Source organism: Ictalurus furcatus, chromosome 5 (assembly GCF_023375685.1).
Source record: "Ictalurus furcatus strain D&B chromosome 5, Billie_1.0, whole genome shotgun sequence".
Lineage (NCBI taxonomy): Eukaryota > Metazoa > Chordata > Actinopteri > Siluriformes > Ictaluridae > Ictalurus > Ictalurus furcatus.
In genome coordinates, this window is record NC_071259.1 from 4,954,364 (window position 1) to 4,974,719 (window position 20,356).

Genomic DNA, 20,356 nt, shown 5'->3' on the forward strand with positions numbered 1-20,356 from the left:
AGTGCTAGTGCTCCTGCATCAGAGTGCACAGCTGAAGGGGAGGGGGATGAAGAAGAGGAGGAGGAGGAAGCAGCCAAAGATGAGAGGCCCAGCTATGGTGTTTCAGTCATAGAAAGAAATGCACGGGTGATCAAGTGGCTGTTTGGAATGCGCCATACCAAGGACAGCACAAAAGTGGCTAACGTTTAGCTTGGACGACCAAGGTGACTCAAGGTTGTGCGTGTGCACTAAAAAGCTTGGGTTTTTAATGCTCAAGACTTTAGGCAATATTTTGTGAAGTTATTTTCACAGTCCAATAACCCCAGTCTCTGTGACCTCTGTAAACCAGTTAAAAAGCAAATGACGTGGACCACTAACATCCAACCAATCACATCGAGGAGGCGTCTCTGCTTGCCTGTCAATCATGTTTGCCTGACAAACACGGACTGGAGGCTCTGTATTTGTTTTCTTTTTAAGCTTCAGAACAGCTAGCTGCTGCTAATTTTTGCTAAAACCACTGACTGTACCTTTAATATCAAGTGCCTTGTAGTTTCTATTACAGGTTTATATTACGTCTGTTTAGGGTAATGAGAAAAAGGTTCCAGAGCTACCGGGATCAAGATATGTCATGTCTGCTGCTGTGGAAGTAATTGGATATGAAACATATTCAATTAACTACATATTACTGATTTAAATGTATATGTGTGTGTTTTGGGGTTTTTTGGGGGGTTTTTTTATGTGTATGTATAATTCCCTTCAATATGAGAAACGATGATCATGTAATGTATAAACACCAAAAGTATAAAAGTATTTGTTGCATTCATGTGTTCATCTTATCTGTGGATTACGGAGTCCGTATTTGTGTGCCTGCTTCTGCTCAATAATATTTGCCCTCTGTTGTCAGATCTGTATTGCAAGTAGTTTTTCCTCTGAACTGAGTAGATCTTCATATACAGATGCACAGATTGTCCATGTTGACTGATGGATTGTCATAATTAATAAAATAAAACAAATTGATTGGAAAACAGTCGATTATTGCTGTATAATTATTGTAGCTCAGTTGATTGCTTTAAAACACATTGAAAGTTTTCAGAGTTTTCATTAACACTAACTGATATGAAAATAGCATGTAGTGTAATTCAACAAGGGTCACTTTTTTTTTTTTTTTTTGCTTCCTGTGATTATGGTCAGGAAAAGCAGAATAGATAGCGTGCGTGCTAACTCTAGCTTTTGTCCGTTAAATGGCAGGGGAACACACCCAGTCCTTTCTTTTCTCTCCGTTCTCTGGATCAACCCTTTCAGTGTTGTACTTAATTCAGCCTTACCATTCTAACGTTATTTCCAATAAAGAAGCACAAAATAATGAAACACCTAAAAGAAATGGCATAACTTATATGTTCCAATGAGAATTCGAACAAGAGAGGGAATGTTGCTGTTGTTGTTGTTGTTGTTGTTGTTGAATCTTCTAGCTTTTGTAAATCTAACCCTATGGCAGGTCAGGGTATTTGTTGTTGGGCAGAGTTTCAGGGATTAGCAGGTGTGAACAGGTAAATAGGTTCTTAAATTTCACTCATCCCAAGAGTTGAACTACAGAGAAACACATATATATGATCGTGGCTCAAGTTGGAAAGTGTGAATGCATGTAGACTTTTCCAAAAGACGGTTAAAGGACACAAAATTCATCTAATAAAGGTGGTATTAGTATGACCCTGGCTAAAGCTTTACAGGATAAGCTACAATCATGGAAAGAAGCGATTTCTTTCTGTACCGTGGCTGAACCAGATGAGAAAAGCAGAAAAGACGAGTCTTCTGTAAGTGCCTCATGTTCTCTGCTTGTTTGGGTATTTTACGTCTATTTTAAGAGATTTCTCACAATAGAAAAAGGAATAATGCATTAGTATTGCAATCAGATGTAAAAAAAAAAAAAATTGGTCAACCGGTGTCACTTGAACAAGCCAGTTTAATTTGTTGTACTGTAGTGGATTACGTTCTCATGAAAATGTGATCTTGCATCTGAAAGTATCTCAAATATCCCTTGTTTGTCCATTCTGGCATCAAAATGATACTACAATATCTTCACATCGAAGATAAAAGATGATACATGACAGACTGAAGTTTTTCATGATCAAATGTACAGTCAGATCCATAAGTATTTGGACAGTGACACAATTTCCGTACAGTTTCCTCTGTACACCACCACAATGGATTTGAAGTGAAGTGATTGAAGTGTAGACTTTCAGCTTTAATTCAAGGGGTTTAACAAAATTTTACATGAACTGTTTAGGAATTACAGGCTTTTTTAAATTGATTCGTAATTTTTTTTAAACCCTCCATTTTCACAGGCTCAAAAGTAATTGGACAAACTAACGATCATACATATTAGGATAATTTTTAATACCTGGATGCAAATCCTTTGCAGTCAATGACTACCTGGAAGTCTGGAACCCATGAACATCATCAAATGCTGAGTTTCCTTTCTTGAGATGCTTTAAAGGACCTTCAGTTGCTGCTTGTTTGTGGATCTTTCTGCCTTCAGTTTTCGTCTTCAGTAAGTGAATAGCATGCTCAATTGGGTTGAGGTCATCGGACATTTAAGAACAGTTCATTTCTTTGCCTTAAGAAGCTCCTGGGTTGCTTTCGTTGTATGTTTTGGGTTATCATCAACACTTTGGGTCATAGCCTACACTTCAATCCCATCTTAAATTCTTCATTTCAAATCCATTGTGGTAGTGTAGAGAGGCCAAATTTTGTCACTGTCCAAATACTTATGGACCAGACTGTATATACATTTTTAGCAAGTTCTCCTGGGTTTCCACAGGGTTTTCCTCCTACTGTCTGAAACCATGAAAGTAGCTTGATTGGCTGCACTAAATTGCTCAAGGTTTGGAAGCGTGTGTGCATCCCGTCCAGGGTGTATTCTCCTGTCTTGTGCCCAGTGTTACGGGACTGGCTCCAGATCTAATCTGCAACCCTGATGAGGATAAAGGAGTTACTAATGATAAATGAATGAATGAATGAATGAATGAATGAATGAATATACTGTGTATATATAAATAGTAGATTGCAATTGCCTTGAATGAAGAAATACAGCATTTAAAAATAAAATAATTTGCATAAACTGTATTAAACACTTTATTATGACCATTATGCCATCCTATGATTCTCATTTCCATCAATATTACAGTACCAGAGCTCAGAACTGTTTGTGTTAATGTGCATGAATGTGAGAGCAGGTGTGCTAGTGTGGACTTTATGGAGAGTTCCACCAGCACGTTTTTTAAAAACAAATTTCTTATTTGTATCTAAGTCTGTACATATGAAGCATACATCACACTGTAGTCTGAAACGGGACTGCTCTTACTCATGCAAAGTGGAGTGATAAAATATCATGTTAAAGTCATGATGTAACTTTTTAATAAAACATACTACATTTTGTATTTTATCCATTATTTTCATGCTTCCTTATATTCCATGCTTAACTATCTCAAGAATGTTTCATTAATTCGGCAGAATTGATTTTGGAAAAGTTTGGGCACCCCAAAGTTTGAGTTCAATTTAACTTCCGGTTGTACAGGTGCATCTCAAAAAATTAGAATATTGTGGAAAAGTTCATTTTTTACCGTAATTTAATTTAAAAAATGGAACTTCCATAGATTCATTACACATAAAGTTAAATATATTTCAAGCCTTTTTTTTGTTTTACTCTCGATGATCATGGCTTACAGTTCATGGAAATGAAAAATCCGGTATCTCAAAATATTAGAATAAAAAATTTATAATACAGAAATGTCGACCTGAGAAGAGCTCTAATCAACTAATTAATTCAAACACCTGCAAATGTTTCCTGAGCCTTTAATCTCTCAGTCTGGTTCAGTACACAACCACAATCATGGGGAAGATGAAAGTAAATGTTGCATTTCATTTGGAAATCAAGGTCCCAGAGTCTGGAGGAAGAGTGGAGAGGAACAGAATCCAAGTTGCTTGAAGTCCAGTGTGAAGTTTCCACAGTCAGTGATGATTTGGGTTGCCAAGTCATCTGCTGATGTTGGTCCACTGTGTTTTCTCAAGTCGAGAGTCGATGCAGCGTCTACCAGGAGATTTTAGAGGACTCCATGCGTCCATCTGCTGACGAGCTTTATGGAGATGCTGATTTCCTTTTCCAGCAGGACTTGGCACCTGGCCACAGTGCCAAAACTACTAGTAACTGGTTTACTGACCGTGGTATTACTGTGCTTGATTGACCAGCCAACTCGCCTGACCTGAACCCCATAGAGAATCCATGAGAGACACCAGACCCAACAATACAGATGAGCTGAAGGCCGCTATCAAAGCAACCTGGGCTTCCAGAACACCTCAGCAGTGCCACAGGCTGATCGCCTCCATGGCACGCCATACTGATACAGTAAACCATGCAAAAGCAGCCCTGACCAAGTAAATTAACATACTTTTATTAAGAGGTTATTAGCCAATATCTTGGCTTTCAGTATATCGCAGAATCTGCTTTGAACTTCACATTTACTAGTAAGATGACTTTTGCTTCCTGTGATAAACTGTCGCATCCTGAAGGCTTCTGAACATGTGATAATATACAGCATTTCTCATTTACTCTTTTCCCTTTTTCTTTTTTTTAGAACCATACAGGAATCCCTCTAGCTACAAAGCTATGTTATGCTGTTGGGGGAATTCCATATCAGGCAACTAACATTGCCCTGGGCTTCTCCTTCCAGTTATTTCTGCTGGATGTAGTGCAAGTAAGAGAAGTATCCTTGCAAACATTGACCCTTCTCGGCATTCTTTTATGCTCAAAACACAAAGCCGTCCTACGTTCTTTTAAGAAGTTTCCTCTCTCATAACACGGATACATTCTATCTGACTTGCTGTTGCCAAAAAATATTTTTCAGACCAGGATCAGTGCTTCCCATAATAGCTGAAATGAATGGTTTTGTATTTATTATTTATGAACAGCTGCTAAAAGCATTTATTCTACATGAAGTCTAACACCTGTGTGGAGAATCTGGTTTCAGAATCTGTGTCGACTAATACAAGATTAAAAAAATACTACAGATAATTCCTCCTTTGACACTGATTATTCAAGAACTCATTTTTTGAATGCCTTGGTAGATGAGAGAAGTCATAGTAGAATGCCCAGTCTACAGTAACGTTATTAAAAATAATCGCTCTTTACAACTGTGGTGAGCAGAAAAGCATCTCAGAACAAACACGTCAAATCTTTTAGCATATATAAACTTGTCATATTGATTTAGTCCCGTATGCATTATCACTACTTCTTTGAGTATTACAAAAGAGTTTTGGATTGTGAAAACTGATGTAATTTTGTCTGACCAGTAAAGTTTTGGGACATTTTGACAGAGATTGACAGAACTTTTTTTCATATGTAAGGAATAACTTTTTATATTTAGTACAAATAAACATTTAATATTATATCTTGCAAGTATGGGGCTTAGCACATGATGGCTTAGCGTTTAGCCCGTTTGCCTCGCACCTCCGGGGTTGGGGGTTTGAATCCTGCCTCCACCCCATGTGTGTGGAGTTTACGTGTTCTCCCCGTGCTTTGGGGGTTTACTCCCGGATTGTGCAATTGTGCTCTGTAATGGGTTGGCAGTGGCACCCCATCCAGGGTGTCGCCCGCCTTGTGCCCTGAGTTCCCTGGGATAGGTTCCAGGCTCCCCCACAACCCCGGGTAGGATAAGTGGTATGTAAAATGGATGGATGGATCTTGCAGTTATATTGAAATTGACATCATACCTTACACATAATTTTTGTAGGAAAATCTATACTCTCTATTCACACTCTCCATCCTAGATATACTTTTCCAAACTTCCCCAGGTCTCTGAGGTGTAATATCTATCTTGTTTAGCCTCATAGCCATTTTTCAAACAGGATTTATAAAATTTGTATAGTAAAACACTTTACAATTGTACTTAATGAAGTGCTTCTGCTGCTGAAATAGGACTCCAGTTTAATCCTCAAGCAGAATGGACTGTACTGGACAAATATAGATGTTAAATTGATCAGACTATTGACCCTAATGTGTGACTGGCATTACCATGACAGTGCAAGTTTACCATCTATTTTGGACCTGTCTTTCATTATATTCTTATGAATTATTATTCTTAAACAAATACACCTTGGATCTTAGCATGACTCTTAGCCCTGATTTCAGAAATAGGTCTTCAGGGATAATGTTCACTGTTTATTCTTCATTCTATTTGTCTGTGTCTTCTGTAGATGGAGGCGTTCTTTGTCTCTCTGATCTTGTTCATCACACGGGTGTGGGACGCTGTAACCGACCCCCTCGTTGGGTACCTGGTGAGCAGGAGTGGGTGGACCCCAGTTGGCAAGCTCCTCCCTTGGTGGGTGGAGAGGTAGATGAAGGGTTTTCAACAAATTTGTGTTGGAAAAATGCATTCATGGAAACAAATTTAAGAGTCACTGTTTTCCTATATGTGTATTTTGTTTGATAGTCAAGCAACCATAGCATCAGCTGAATGATTATGTTGAGCAAAGTTTCTTGTAGGAGGTTTCTGCCAGTTCCTGTTTTCTTTAGTGTGAGTCATGGTAACTGAGGCTATCACCTTTTGTCTGTGATGGCTCTCATTCTTTGAATTGGTGGCCATTGTTCATGATCATCAATGGCTGTGGTGTGGACTTTTCTTTATCTCTATGATAATAAAGTGGTATAATTATGCTGATTGGATTATGGCTGGTGAAATTCCTGAGTCTGGGGCGGGTGTGTTCTTCCTTTGCATACTTTGTTTTAGGTTGTCACCTGACTCCTTTTGTCTCCACCTCTAAGGTCTGCACCTCTAAAATGTATATAAAACTACAACGTACAGATCCCTTGTTTAGACTTGGTGACTGCAGCACAAAACAGCATGTTCTCAATAAAGAATCCTGCTGAAGATATACTTGAATGTCTCCTGGTCTTCACTTCTGAGCTTCCAATAGAACCTACTATTAGACTTTCATGCAGAAGAATTGGCGTCCATGTTAGCTCTTGTATTAGTTGTGTCTGGGCTGTTTTCATGTTATAACAGTCTCTTGTGTTTCTCAGGTCAGTTTTGTCCATGCCACTGGGCATTCTGTCTTACGTCTTCCTCTGGTTCATCCCACATGCTGCAGACAGCTCCTCAGTTGGTGTACCCTGGTACCTCATCATCAGCTGTCTCTTCCAGACACTAATGAGCGTATGACCTTCTCTACATCACTTTATTATCAGTTTAATCCTTAGTATCTTTAATGAAAGTGGAAACACAATAAAGAAATTGGTCATGTGGACTGGCATCTGTAAATATTTTATTCCCTGCTACATTCCCTTTATCTTTTTTTTTATTGTACCCTTGCTCCTGACCAGAGGAGGATCCACAATCATGTACTGTAAAGGGGTTTTGTGTGTCTGTTTCCTTAAATATAAGATATACTAGTATATTATGATATTGCCATAAAATTAAAGAATTAAGGAATGGCTTTTTGGGTCATGGGGCATGATTGTAATAGAACTGTTGAACTAAACATTAGGATTACGATTAATGATTCAATCTGAGCTTACACTGGAGACTCCTTCCAAAAAAGTCTTCAGTTTGTTCTCCCTGATGAAACCGTTTTAGATATTTAGCTATGTTGGAAGGAGTCTCGAGTGTCAGCGTTTTGTAACAGTCAGGGGTAATGCTATAACTTTAAGTTTTCAACGACAGGAAATTCTTCCGGGTGGAGGGTTTTGAGGTTTCTCGGTAACCTGATGAAGGTAATTTTAAAAAAAATACAACTTAAGAGAGAAAAAGCAAGAGAGGCTGTGGTAGGGGGATTTGGCTGATCATATCACACTAATCCATCATTGATTATTTTCCTATAACAGTATGTTTGCTCTGGTTTTATTCCTTATCTGGATTCTAAACTTTTACTTCTAGCATCCTGACCACTGATTGCTCTTATAATCAAATCCCACTGTCTCCACAGTGCTATCATGTCCCGTATATGTCACTTAATATGTTTCTGGGAGGAAATAAGAGGGACAGAGATTCAGCCACAGCCTACAGTAAGTGTGTTTCCACATCCTTGGTACTGTTCTGGGTTTGAGATTGGGGTTACAAGATAACTGATAACAGATGGATTGAAATGGTTAATGGAGTGATTTTCCATAGTTTATCAGCTTGCATCTCTCTTTCTCTTTCTCTCTCTCCCACTTTCTCTTTCTCTATCTCTCACAGGAATGAGTGCGGAGGTGTTGTCGATGCTGCTGGCTGCTGTGATGCAGGGGCAGGTGTTGAGAGTGTACAACACAGAAAGAGAGAACTCCTGCATGGACACCGATTATAATGACGAGCTGACATACAGCACCCCGTCTCCCTCCATTGCTTCTCTACAGAACACAGTATAAATACTGAACACACAATTACACCACAGGGCACACAATAAGCACAATTAGACTTTTAATTAAACAGGTCATTCACATAACTAGACTACTGTAATGTCAAATATCACATCGTGCAGTTTCATTTGATGCATTTATCAGAGCCCATCTGTTGCTATGTAAAATCTGCCACTGTAGACTGACCAGATACTGTATAATTTGGGAAATCAAGAACCCTTAAGGGTTCTTCAGGTTCTCCTCTGGCAACATCCATCAAGCTTTCATGTAGAACCCAGAGGTTTTCCTTTTCAGACAGGATTCCAAGTAGAACCATATTATTCAGAAGCTGAGAACCCTCATCCCAACACCCCACCCACATCCCACCATTATGTTGCTGACTGTTTTTTCACTGCATTCTGAAGTGTCTTACACAACAGCAGTTATGTCACATGTACATTATCTGTGCTTATACAGTAGGTACGTTTAATGTTGTGAAACTTCCACAATTGAGTTCCTTTTAGAGCAGCTATAAATTGTTGTTCCTTCAACGGTCTCGCTTTTTTTTCTCTCTCTTAATAAAACCAAGATAAATTGCAGCTTTATTTATTGAGAAACTGCCTGTTACCGTGCTGACTCTAGAGACTCCTTCCAAAAAATTGTAAATAAACATCTCCTCACAACAAGCTTGTGCAATTGTGCATGTGGTATAAGAGACTCATCTTTTTCATGCAGAGTGTTTATTAACCATGATTCATCAGTGGTCAGCACTGCTGTAGGGTTAGGGTTAGATGGATATTTTTTGTTGGTGGTCTGTATCTCAACACTGCAGTGGCATTTAGAGGTTTTAAAACCCACACCAATGCTGATGAGCTGTTATGTCAGTATCACTACTCTGCTGTGAATCAATCACCAACAGTAATATCTCCTCAGTAGTGTTGGACAAATTGTGCATAGCAATAAATGGACTATAGCGTAATTGTAGACATATGTTTACGTCTATGTAGTCTATTTAGCCAACTAATAAACCGACAGCTCAGTGTATAGTAAGTGCGTGTGTGTATTCCTCTTCAGCGAGCAGCCTTTCTGTCTTCGGCTCTGATCCTGGGTGCTCTCTTCTTCCTCTGCTGTATGGTGCTCTTTCTTGGAGTGAGAGAACAAAGTGGTGAGTGTGCTATTCACAGCATCAAGGTATTTCGTGTTACTCACTCTGACAATGTCTTGCAGGTAATTCTTCCATGTGGTCCTGTAAACCAATCAGACCAGCTCCTTAGTCTTCCTGCAGTGAGTGCAGTTTTGGTCTGCATTAACGGTGGATGCCTGTTTTGCCTGTGTAAACTCTGCTCTTTTAGGGGCTGTAGACGTTCAGACAGAGAGGCGCTCGTCATACCTTGCTGATCTGAAGAAACTGATTGGCCACGTCTCATATCAGCGCCTGGTGCTCGGCTTCCTGTTCTCCTCTCTTGCTTTCCAGGTCAGGGTATTTGCACAAGCAGATCAGAGTAGTAGTGTAGCAGTTCATATATGGGATTGCATAAGGTGTTCAGTGATAAGATGAGAAGATGTAATAAGTAAAGTCTTGTTTTACAGTTTTACTGACGCATAGCATAACACCATGACACCAAAATTACTCTAATTAATACACATCAGATTCAATAGGAATAGCTAAAGAGTAGTTAAGAAGTCTACAGCAATGTGCAAAACTTTAGACACTGCATTTCTATACATTTTCTCCTCAATTTGGTCACCTGACAATTCCCACTCACCAGCCAGCTCTTCCCTATCACACGACAGATACCAACCGGGGAGGGTGAATGCTATCGTGTACATTATCGACGAGATACAAGCCAGGAAAGCGCAATTCAACCTCTTCCACATGAATAACTTTAATGTCAGACGCACTCTATTGGCTAGTGTCTCTGTTATTGACAGGAGCGAGAGTAATGCAGTCCCTCCCACCCAGAGGGCATGGCCAATCTCCTGCTGATAGTTGTGCCACTCGGAAACCTGGATTTTTAAAAACGTTTCATTTAAAATGATTCTTTTTCTTTACATTATTACTTTTAATAATAACTCCATTATTACATGTAACAAGTACCTTATACAGTATAACAACTTTCTTTATTGGACACGTCACCTTTCAGATGGCTTTAGGAAACTTTACTCTGTTCTGCATCCATGTGGCAGGATTGGGAGCTCAGTTCCAATATCTCATTTTGGCTATACTGGTGAGTGTCAATGAACTTCTCTTAGTTTAGTCCAGGCCTTAACCTTAATGAAATCTCTTCAACCAGTTGCTAACTAATTGGCCATTTTATCACCTACCATGTAGGTCACATTATATGTATATAATATCATTACTGAATGCAGCCCACTTGTTGCTACATAACTGGAAAAGGGACCACCATAGAACCACCAGTGAGCAGATATTTGGATGATGGACCTTTCTTTATATGCACTGATATACCATAGTGTGTGTGTTGCACTGAAAGGAATGTATCAAGCACAAAAGTGTTACTGGGATTTTTAACACCTCAGTGTGTTGAGAAGGTTTTCCCCTTTCTGACAAGATTCCAAACAGAATCCATCTGAAAAGAACCTGCAGAACCTGTAAAACTCAGAAAACCTAATGAAAACCTACAAAGAAATACATCCAGCCAACAACAGTTCTGTCGTCAGTTATATAATAAAGCGTAGTTGAATAGATCAGAAACATTTTATTGCCTATGAGTTGTGCTCAAAGTAATTGGTTTTGGTTTGGTGCCAGTGTGCAACATTAAGCAGTACGTCAAACATACAGTGCAGCAAATATCAGACAGTACAGTAGAAACAAATGATACATTTGACAGATAAAGACAATAAACATTGCAACTCATTTTAATTACACAGAGACCGAACATAAGACATGATGAAATAAGACATGGTGTCAGACTGGAAAGCGTTTGGAAACGCTTGTCAAAAAATCCTAAAGGATTCCAATAATAAACTTGTACAGGATTCTGATTAGGAACTGTCTTACAGGACAAGATGTAAATATCCTGTAGGACCACTTCTACAGGATATTTTAATGGGATCCAAGTAAAATACTCAAATTTTTCATTTTTAACTCCTAAAGCACCCTCTGTAATTTTAATTTCCAATAACAAGACATTATTTCCAATAAAATACAAATAGAGTTCCAATAAGATTCAAATAATCAAATATGATCCTACAGGACAAACTGAAATTCCAATAGGATTTTTTTTTGACATATGTAGTTCGGGAGACGATGGACCTGTAGTGCCTCTGCGCTACAAGTCAAGCCTGCGTTAAAAATGTCCCAACTGTCCAATTGTATTTCATCCCAGAAATCCATCCAACTGTGGGTGATGTCTTAATTAAGTCTGTGAATAATTCCATTTCAGTATGAATTATTTCCATAGTCAATACACTAGTTGTCTATATTAATTACATTACAAATACTTTGAACTGAAGCAATATATACAGTGTTTACAATCGAGTTAATAAATAAAGTTACACTCGATAAATAAATTGAAAGCGATATAAACTGGAAACATTGTTTTGTGGTATATTTTTGTGTTGTCTAGGTTTCAGCTACGGTATCAGTGCCCATGTGGCAGATGATTCTTTTGAGGTTGGGAAAGAAGAGTACTCTCTATATCGGCCTACCTGTGAGTTGATGTGGAAGAGTTGTGTAACAGTACGGCTGTTATTATTATTTTATATTATGCATTTATTCATGTATTATACTGTTTCATACAGTATATTCATTCCTGTTTGGCTTGACCATGTGCCTGTACCTAATTTCTTTGTCTTTCAACAGCTCTTTATTCCTGTTATGATAGTCCTAGCGTCTGTCTCAGAGAATTTCCCCGTCTACATGATCATGTGCATTCTGGTTGGCACCAGCGTAGCTACACTCTTCTTGTTACCATGGTGCGTAAAGCCAAAGCCTAGATCTGTCTACTGTAGTCAACTTTATTCATCTCTTTCAAAGCAGGGCCATGAGCTACTCAACAGCAGTGCATCATGTACATCATTTACCACTTCTATTCGGGCCTTGTTGAATGGATTGAATGGATCTTGCCTTGACTTAATAAATAAAAATGTAGTTTGTATATTAAAGAATCATCCAGTCAAGGATTTTTAATGCTTGCTAAAAAACCTGAAGCTGGAGGTCTTCTATGTTTTTAAGCAGAACAGTACTCAAATAATAAATACTACTTACTCTTGTAATTGAAGACTGAAGTGTGAACATACAGTTAGACACTGTTTAACAGAAATCTGTTTTATTATCTGATAATGGTATTATGAATATGAATCATGTGTGTTTGCGAGGTCCATGTTGCCAGACGTGGTGGATGAGTTCATGGTTGCGAACCCTTGCTGCAGGGCAATGGAGCCGCTGTTTTTCTCCTGCTACTGCTTCTGCAACAAGCTCGGAGGAGGTCTCTCTGCTGGCATCTCCACCATGACACTACAGTGAGTCACCACACACACGAACACACACACTGCAGCACTGTAGCAAGCTCCTTTAAAGGGACAGTTAGGTACTTTTTCCATTGGTTGAGGCCCAAGTAAATGTAGCAGTGTTTCTCAGTTCCATCATAGTTTTATAATGATCAAGGCAAGGCAAATAAACTCCCTCCAATCCAATGAATCGAAACATTATTTCTTCCAGGTTGTGTTATTCCCCCCCCTCCCCCCCCCCCACACACAATACTTTGACCAAACTATCCTTGAGTCTATATGAGTGGGTCAGTATAAACACTACAGCAGTACATTTCACATTCTAATCTTCAAAGCCTGACAGGTTATAAAACAGGAGCATGCAGCCACAGCGGAGGAGTTGTCTTGGCATTACGCCTGCTTTTGGCACCGATTCCCATCATCCTACTGCTGGTGGGTCTGGTCTTCTTCTACCTCTACCCCATCAATGAAATGCAGCGGCAGCAGATCCAACAAGACCAGGAACAAACCAGGTAAGATTGGTTATGGTTCAACATCACAGTGGGTTCGGATGTAAACGCTCAAATACTGGAAGAGAGATACAGACTTCACACGGATGTTAGACAATCAAGGACTCTACAACTACACAAAGGTCTACATCACTACATAATGTAGTGCAATCTCCATTTTGGGTGCTCCAGAGATGCAGCTTGTTCATGGGAAATCCAGTAGAGTTATAATGAAAGTTAACTGCATGTCTTGTAGTTGTAAAAATTTCACTACTCTTGGTTAAAGTCAGCCAGTAAATGTAAATTTTTGCTGCCATGGCTACCTTTAATAAGCTTGACAGCAAGTTCTATCAATTCACAGTTTATAAATATCAGCGAAAATGATATCTTTAAAGCTGCAGTTCAGTTTATCTCCCCCCCCCCCCCCCCCCCCAGTGTGTGTAGTATGTGTGTGATTACACCACACAAGAATTTTGACACGTTTCCCTGAACTGAAAAAAACAAGAAACTCATTTATAATGGAAGTCTACTAAGGGCAGTTGCTGAATTATGACAAAAAATGTTTAAAATATCCATTTTCTGTACCGCTTATCCTACACAGGGTTGTGGGGGAGCCTGGAGCCTATCCCCGGGGACTTGGAGCATAAGGTGGGGGACAGCTTTTTCCCCACGTGATGGGTTAGCACCCTCGTCCAGGGCATAATCACACTCATTCACACACTATGGACAATTTAGAGATGCCAATCACCCTACAGTGCATGTCTTTTGGACTGGGAGGATTAAACCAGAGTACCTAGAGGAAACCCCAGGGCTCAGGGCGGAGGTAGGAATCGATCCCCCAACCCCGGAGTTGCGAAGCAAACGTGCTGACCACTAAGTCATCATGTTTAACACCCTGCTTAAAATATGTGACTATATAATACAAATGTAAAACTACAGCTTTTAACAATAAAGCTCTTAGGATGAGACAAGCCTGAGAGGAAATCTTACCAAAGCTGCTCTTTGGAGTTTTGACAACTTTCCAACACTGGAGCGCTCCAAAAATAATTCTGGTTACTGGTAACAAATAAGCACAAATTAATCTGGGGAAAAAAATTGTTCCATTTCTGAAAAGGATGAATTAGACAATTTTAGCGCTACTTTTGCAAATATGTGTGACTGAAGAATTCATTCAAACGATACACATAAACATTTATTGACTATCATTAGACCTGACGTTTCACTAAACAGGTTTTAAAAATCTTTTTATGTAGTGAAGGGTGGCTTAGTGGTTAGCACGCTTGCCTCGATGCGTTGCGGTTTGGGTTTCGAATCCGTCTTCTGCTCTGTGTGCACGGAGTTTGCTCGCCACGTTCTTTGGGGGTTTCCTCCAGGCACCCCAGTTTCCTCCCACCGTCCAAAGAAATGTCTTGTAGGCTGGATGGCTTTTCCATAGTGTGTGAATGTGTGCGTGATCGTGCCCTGCGGTGGGTTGTCACCCCTGTGTAGGATAAGCGGTACAGAAAACGGATGGATAGATGGATTTAGTGAAGAGTCTAAATTCCAATCAGTGCTAATTGCACATATGATACAAATGTGGTGGATAGCGATGTGATTTCTTCTTTCAAATGCTGGAGTATTTCTTCAGTCATATTTTTAATACCTAGCTGTGCCTTTATTTAAGCTGAAAAGCCAAGCTCTTAGTGGTTGTGAGGGTTTGCTCTTCATGTCTCCTCAGAGTCAAGTCCCAGATGCTTCCAAATAAAGACGACGTCAGAATACAGCAACGCACGTCTAAGAGGAACAGTTTTCAGTCAAAGTCTAGCAAAATATCTTCTTCATCCAGAGTGAAAAATTCTTCTTCCCAGCTGAGATGTTTTCCTTCAACTTCTGTGCAAAAGCACTGCATTGCAAGCACAAGCCCTCCCAGTCATAATGCTAGCTTAGACTGCACTTCCGAGCCGCCATTTTATAAACCAAAATGGAGGTCACAAAACAAATTAGCTGTATCTCAGATTAGTACACACCAGTCTTCACTGGAGAGTAATGAGACAGTTACATGGGTGTAAATAAAACTGATTTGTTGACAGGAAGGTGGTCTTTTTGTGAGCTTGCAGTGGCTAATCATGTTCATAATTAGACTGGAGTTCTACTCAATGTTCTAAATATCAGGGTTGAATTCAGTCAGAATTATATTTAGCCTCCATTTATTATAAAATGTATATGAATGCAACAAATTTTTTGAAATAATAAATATTGCAAGATTTTTTAAAAAAATGTATATACACTCACAGGCCACTTTATTAGGGACACCTATACACCTGCTCATTCATGCAATTATCCAAACAGCCAATCATGCGGCAGACCAGGCAATGTTTTTCCAAACTTTAACTGTCAGGTTTGGGTGAACCTGTACCCACTGTAGTGACAGATTCATGTTCTTGCCTCACACAGCCCAGTGTTATATTTTGCTCTTGCTGTTGTGTGTTGGCATGGCAACACGCAAGGCTCTATCCAGCTGTGGCTTCTTTGGGTACTATTTTCATTGACGGAGCAAAAATAAACAAAAAAATTTGTCCATATTGTGTCTGAAATGTCAGTTACTTGATATTAATTTCTTGTTTATACAACCCCAGTTCCAAAAAAGTTGGGACACTGTGTAAAATGTAAATAAAAACAGAATGCAATGATTTGCAAATCTCATAAAACCATATGTTATTCACAATATAGCATTAGAAAACATATCAAATGTTTAAACTGAGTAAATGTACTATTAAAAAATATGGTAATTTTGAATTTGATGGCCGCAACACATCTCAAAAAAGTTGGGATGGGCAACAAAAGGCTGGAAAAGTAAGTGTCACTCTTGATAAGAGAAATTATCTTGTCTTGTGAACATTCCACAACTTTAAATGTAGCTATAAACCGATAGAAAGCATGATGTGCCATTCTTTAATAAATTCAATTTGTAATCACTGTGGTTTAAGAGGAATAAAACACTTTAGGATGAGCGATTATTGAAAAATAATTAACTTCAGGGTGGTAACAGTTACTCCGCTTAGTGTCGGGTGACATCAGACCAACCCTTTGTTGATTATTTTCCTATAACCGCACAACACAGTGTTTTATAACTTTTTTTGTGCCTTTTAAAAAAAATAAAAAATTTATACCTAGTGTTTTATGTCCCAAGCCACATATGATCACAAGATAAATGTTATGGCTTTAACAGTACGCCACACATAGGAGTTATGGTAATAAGAGATAAATAGATGTGGCCAAAGGTTTGTGGTTACCTGACCATCGCATTCATATGTGAGCCTTCCTCAAACTGTTGCCACAAAGTTGGGAGCATAAAATTGTATAGAATGTCTTTGTATGCTGTAGCATTACAATTTTCCTTCACTGAAACTAAAGGGCACAAACCTGTTTCAGCATGACAGTGCACAAAGCGAGCTCCATGAAGACATGGTTTGTCAAAGTTGGAGTGGAAGAACTCATGTGGCCTTGACCTCAACCCCACTGAACACCTTTGGGATGAACTGGAACACTTCCTCTTCACCTGACACCTGTGCCTGACCTCACTAATGCTCTTGTGGCTGAATGAGCAAATCCCCACAGCCATGTTCCAAAATCTAGTGGAAAGCCTTCCAAGAAGATTGGAGGTTATTATTATTATTATTATTATTATTATTATTATTATCACCATCCCACTCCCCTTGCAATTTTCGCACATCTGTATTGACTTCGTGCATTTTTTGCTGAATTTATATATATATATATATATTTATATATATATATATATATATATATATATATATATATATATATATATATATATATATATATATATATATATATATATATATATATAGTATTTAATTTCTTGTCACTAGTATACTCTCTACTTGGCTGCTACCCCAATACCTGCTATGTCCATATATGTTATAAGCGTATCTGCTGAATACTATGTCATAATATCTTACTATGTTATGTTTATATTCACAGCATTTTTATTATATTGTTATTTTGTACTACCTGTTATATTTGACACTTTCACACTAGAACTGTGTACTGGTCGGCACTACACTGTCTCTTACTGTGCCTATTGTTCTGTTTTAGTAGTCACTTTACTGTCTTGTGCTGTTTGGACATGCACTTTATGTAGAAATGTGTAGGTCTTATTTAGTTCTGTGTAGTCTTTTGTAGTCCTGTGGTCATTTTACGTAGCGCCGTGGTCCTGGAGGAATGTTGTTTTGTTTCACTGTGTACTGTACCAGCTGTATATGGTTGAAATGACAATAAAGCCACTTGACATTGCTGCAGAGTCTGAGGGGAACAAATCTGGAATGGGATGTTTAGAAAGCACATATGGGTGAAGATCAGGTGTCCTTATACTTTTGGCCATATAGTATGGTTGGATAGATGGATGGATGGATGGTTGGATGGATGGATGGATGGTTGTACGGATGGATGTACTTTATTGATCCCCAAGGGGAAATCTGATTTTTTTTTTTTTTTTTTGTCTTAGATTACACACACTCTTAGGTCAAATGCAGTTTATGCAATTAAATAAGCCCTGGGGTAGGGTACTACTGTTGACACTATTTAGTAAAGTTGTATCTGAATTAGGATTAATCTTCTACGAGCTGGCAAAGGAAGGGCAGTAATTAAATCAAGGCTTGTGACTGCATATTTATTGTTTTGTTTACTCGTTATTTTAATGGAAAATGAAGCCCCCCTTTTTGTGTCCACTAGGGGCGGTAGAAGGCTGTAAGTGAGAGAGGACCTTTATATTTGGAATCTTGATTACAGAGCGCATTTTGTGCCGAGAGTCAAGACCAATAAACACCACGCCAGGATGGGAGTCGAGGTCGAAACGATAACACCCGGAGACGGTATAAAAATAATACTAATAACACCATAAACGCATCCTCGTTCGCTTTTAACCCGCACGCCTCATTATTTACGCATATTTTAGTCAGTATATTTCGGTCTTGTGAGGGTTTCTTCACCTCGGCTGGTTTAGCATTAGCCGAATGGCTAACGCCTAGCTAGCTAGCTAGCAAGCAAGCAGAGACTGGAATTAGCGCAGAGCCTAATTTTTCTTATTTCCATCCTTTCTTTTTCAGGAAGCACTTTCCCCAAAAAAGGACAGACGTGCGTCGTGCACTATGTTGGTAAGTAAAATAATTTCTTTAAAAAATAAAAATAATAATAATAATAATAAAATAAAAAAAGGTAAAAGACACCTCAGGGGTGTCAAATAATCGCCGAACATGAACTTGTAGTGAAATTCCGTTAGCCTCTTTGCTAAATCCAGACAGGATGCTGCATTAACAATAGGCCTTCTTTTTTTTCTTTTTGCAGGGTATGAAATTTGATAAGGATAACATAAGGGGTTTAGCGTGATATTTTAGTGTAATTAAGGGTGGGGGGGGGGATCTAATTTGTTCACTATATAGTAATTTGTTAGCCCGCTTTTTTCCAGTTTAAACGGGTTTTTTTTTTCCGGCGAAGAATAAGCCCTTTTTTTAATGGCGAGCTCATTAGTGTAAGAGGGATATAATTATGGCTCGTCATTCTTTTTTAAAAAAAAATGTCGAAAATGTCAGTTGATGATCTGTGTGTGTGGAACCGCCCAGGGTCAGTTATACTAGCGCTTCCTTTGACATGTTTCAGTCTCGTGCTCCGTTCCGTCCGATCGCGATTTCCTGCCAAGAATAATCGTCACTTTTATTTGTTTGTTATTAAAACAAAGGCTTTTCTTTGCACATCAGGATCTCTGACGAACGGCCACACGTTCGACTCCTCTCGGGACCGAGGCAAGCCCTTCAAATTCAAGATCGGGAAGCAGGAAGTTATCCGTGGTTGGGATGAAGGAGTGGCTCAGGTACCAGCGATTAAACATCAACGCGGACCGTCAGCCATGTTTTGATCGCTTTATATAAGTCCTACTGATCAAATTGCATACAGAGCAAGAGGAAATATTTCCTTGTTTTCTTTGCACATATTTGTCAATCACAGCTGGAGGGGAGGGCAGGGAGATAAAAACCACCTCTGAGCTCTTCCATGTTTTGCAGATGAGTGTAGGCCAGCGTGCTAAACTGACCTGCACCCCTGACTTTGCCTACGGGAGCAAAGGCCACCCTGGCATCATCCCTCCCAACGCCACGCTCATATTCGACGTGGAGCTTATTGGCTTGGAGTAACAGCGCTGCAGTTCTTCTCAGGTTTTTCCCTATTCATACTTTCAGGGTGAGTTTGAGAAACCACCTGGTAATGCATTGCAGCATTTTATTTATTTAGTTAAAATATTTCATTTATTTATTTTTTACTGGTGGTCTGTTTGTGTAGTCGGAAATCATTTAGAGAATAGAGAAATATTTGCATTTAAAGGTTGGTATGCTTTTGCTTGCGTTACAATGCATCTAGTTCCACTGATTGCAGAGATCGTTTTGATTCATTTGTCTGCGTTAATCCACGAGAGAGATTGAGAGATTACTCTTATCTTGCGTCTTAACCAGGCTTTAGTGTTTACTTTTAACAGGCTCTTGGATTAGACAGTCTAATCTTTACTGATGCGTTTTCTAAAACCGCACCTTGCATCCCTCCTTTCTTTTGCAGGTCAACCTTTTTTGGGGAACATGGCCTCCTGCACGTGATCCTTGAAAGGGGCTAGTGTTGTTAGCTACACCACTTAGCTTAGCTCTGTCATCCATTTGTATATTTTATTACCCTTTTTATTCCTTTCCTGTTGAACATGTTCATCAGTATGCTCTCACTCACTGGACGCTCACTATAAAACTCCCTCTTTTTCCTTTTCTCCTGCCCTTTTTTTTTCTTTTTTTTGTATTTGATTTCTGTAAACACGTTCACTTCAACAGGGCTTTGGCTGAGCTGGTAGTCTATACTCTGGTGGGGGAAATTTGGCTAATTATGAAATGTTAAACTACTTGAAAATAAACATTGTTTATAAAAAGACAGAGCCGGCTCTGTTTGATTTCATTAAATGCGAAAGACGCTTTGCCTCTCTTTATTATTGTGATCTGAAAGCCATGTACGAATTTGGCAG

At 39.0% G+C, this 20,356-nt stretch overlaps 3 protein-coding genes and 1 long non-coding RNA gene across 7 annotated transcripts in view; 3 read left to right on the forward strand and 1 right to left on the reverse strand.

The window, feature by feature from the left end:
• fam110a (family with sequence similarity 110 member A) overlaps positions 1–1,773 on the forward strand; it is a 9,136-nt gene extending 7,363 nt beyond the window's left edge. For all 3 annotated transcript variants that reach the window (XM_053624346.1, XM_053624347.1, XM_053624348.1), the window contains exon 2: positions 1–1,773. This exon is cut by the window's left edge and continues 1,164 nt beyond it. In XM_053624346.1, coding sequence (XP_053480321.1) covers positions 1–189 — 189 coding nt within the window. In that variant the 3' untranslated portion in view covers positions 190–1,773.
• A 2,587-nt stretch (positions 1,774–4,360) lies between these two features.
• Positions 4,361–13,374, forward strand: mfsd2al2 (major facilitator superfamily domain containing 2a-like 2). Its single transcript, XM_053624308.1, has 13 exons — positions 4,361–4,381; positions 4,611–4,730; positions 6,229–6,353; positions 7,055–7,187; positions 7,957–8,035; positions 8,208–8,371; positions 9,422–9,518; positions 9,709–9,821; positions 10,492–10,575; positions 11,935–12,018; positions 12,171–12,283; positions 12,686–12,829; positions 13,153–13,374. Exons 1-13 carry the CDS (start codon positions 4,361–4,363, stop codon positions 13,331–13,333), a joined length of 1,458 nt encoding a protein of 485 aa, XP_053480283.1. The 3' UTR covers positions 13,334–13,374.
• Positions 13,375–13,908: 534 nt separating this feature from the next.
• Positions 13,909–15,797, reverse strand: LOC128607476 (uncharacterized). The gene is made up of 3 exons (XR_008385879.1): positions 15,577–15,797; positions 14,948–15,078; positions 13,909–14,785 (listed from the first exon to the last, which is right to left on the reverse strand). It is a non-coding gene; the product is annotated as an uncharacterized LOC128607476 (long non-coding RNA).
• A 2,255-nt stretch (positions 15,798–18,052) lies between these two features.
• On the forward strand, positions 18,053–20,267 carry fkbp1aa (FKBP prolyl isomerase 1Aa). 2 transcript variants are annotated; one of them, XM_053624354.1, is made up of 5 exons: positions 18,053–18,179; positions 18,414–18,461; positions 19,062–19,174; positions 19,365–19,514; positions 19,909–20,267. In XM_053624354.1, the coding sequence occupies exons 1-4, from the start codon at positions 18,143–18,145 to the stop codon at positions 19,491–19,493; spliced, it is 327 nt and encodes a 108-aa protein (XP_053480329.1). In that variant the 5' UTR covers positions 18,053–18,142; the 3' UTR covers positions 19,494–19,514; positions 19,909–20,267. The 2 variants fall into 2 exon arrangements, with proteins under 2 accessions (XP_053480329.1, XP_053480328.1); XM_053624353.1 differs by having other exon boundaries at positions 18,054–18,179; positions 19,365–19,539.
• The last annotated feature ends 89 nt before the right edge of the window (positions 20,268–20,356 follow it).

What these genes read in the sequence shown, in the direction of transcription:
- mfsd2al2 (XM_053624308.1), top strand. Translation starts at nt 4,361, where the DNA reads ATGGCACGCCATACTGATACA. An exon ending in TCTTCCAGACACTAATGAGC is followed by an intron (nt 7,188 to 7,956) that starts GTATGACCTTCT and finishes CTGTCTCCACAG; the next exon opens with TGCTATCATGTCCCGTATAT. An exon ending in ATCTCATTTTGGCTATACTG is followed by an intron (nt 10,576 to 11,934) that starts GTGAGTGTCAAT and finishes TGTGTTGTCTAG; the next exon opens with GTTTCAGCTACGGTATCAGT.
- fkbp1aa (XM_053624354.1), top strand. Translation starts at nt 18,143, where the DNA reads ATGGGAGTCGAGGTCGAAACGATAACACCCGGAGACG. An exon ending in AACGATAACACCCGGAGACG is followed by an intron (nt 18,180 to 18,413) that starts GTATAAAAATAA and finishes TTTCTTTTTCAG; the next exon opens with GAAGCACTTTCCCCAAAAAA. An exon ending in GTGCGTCGTGCACTATGTTG is followed by an intron (nt 18,462 to 19,061) that starts GTAAGTAAAATA and finishes TTTGCACATCAG; the next exon opens with GATCTCTGACGAACGGCCAC.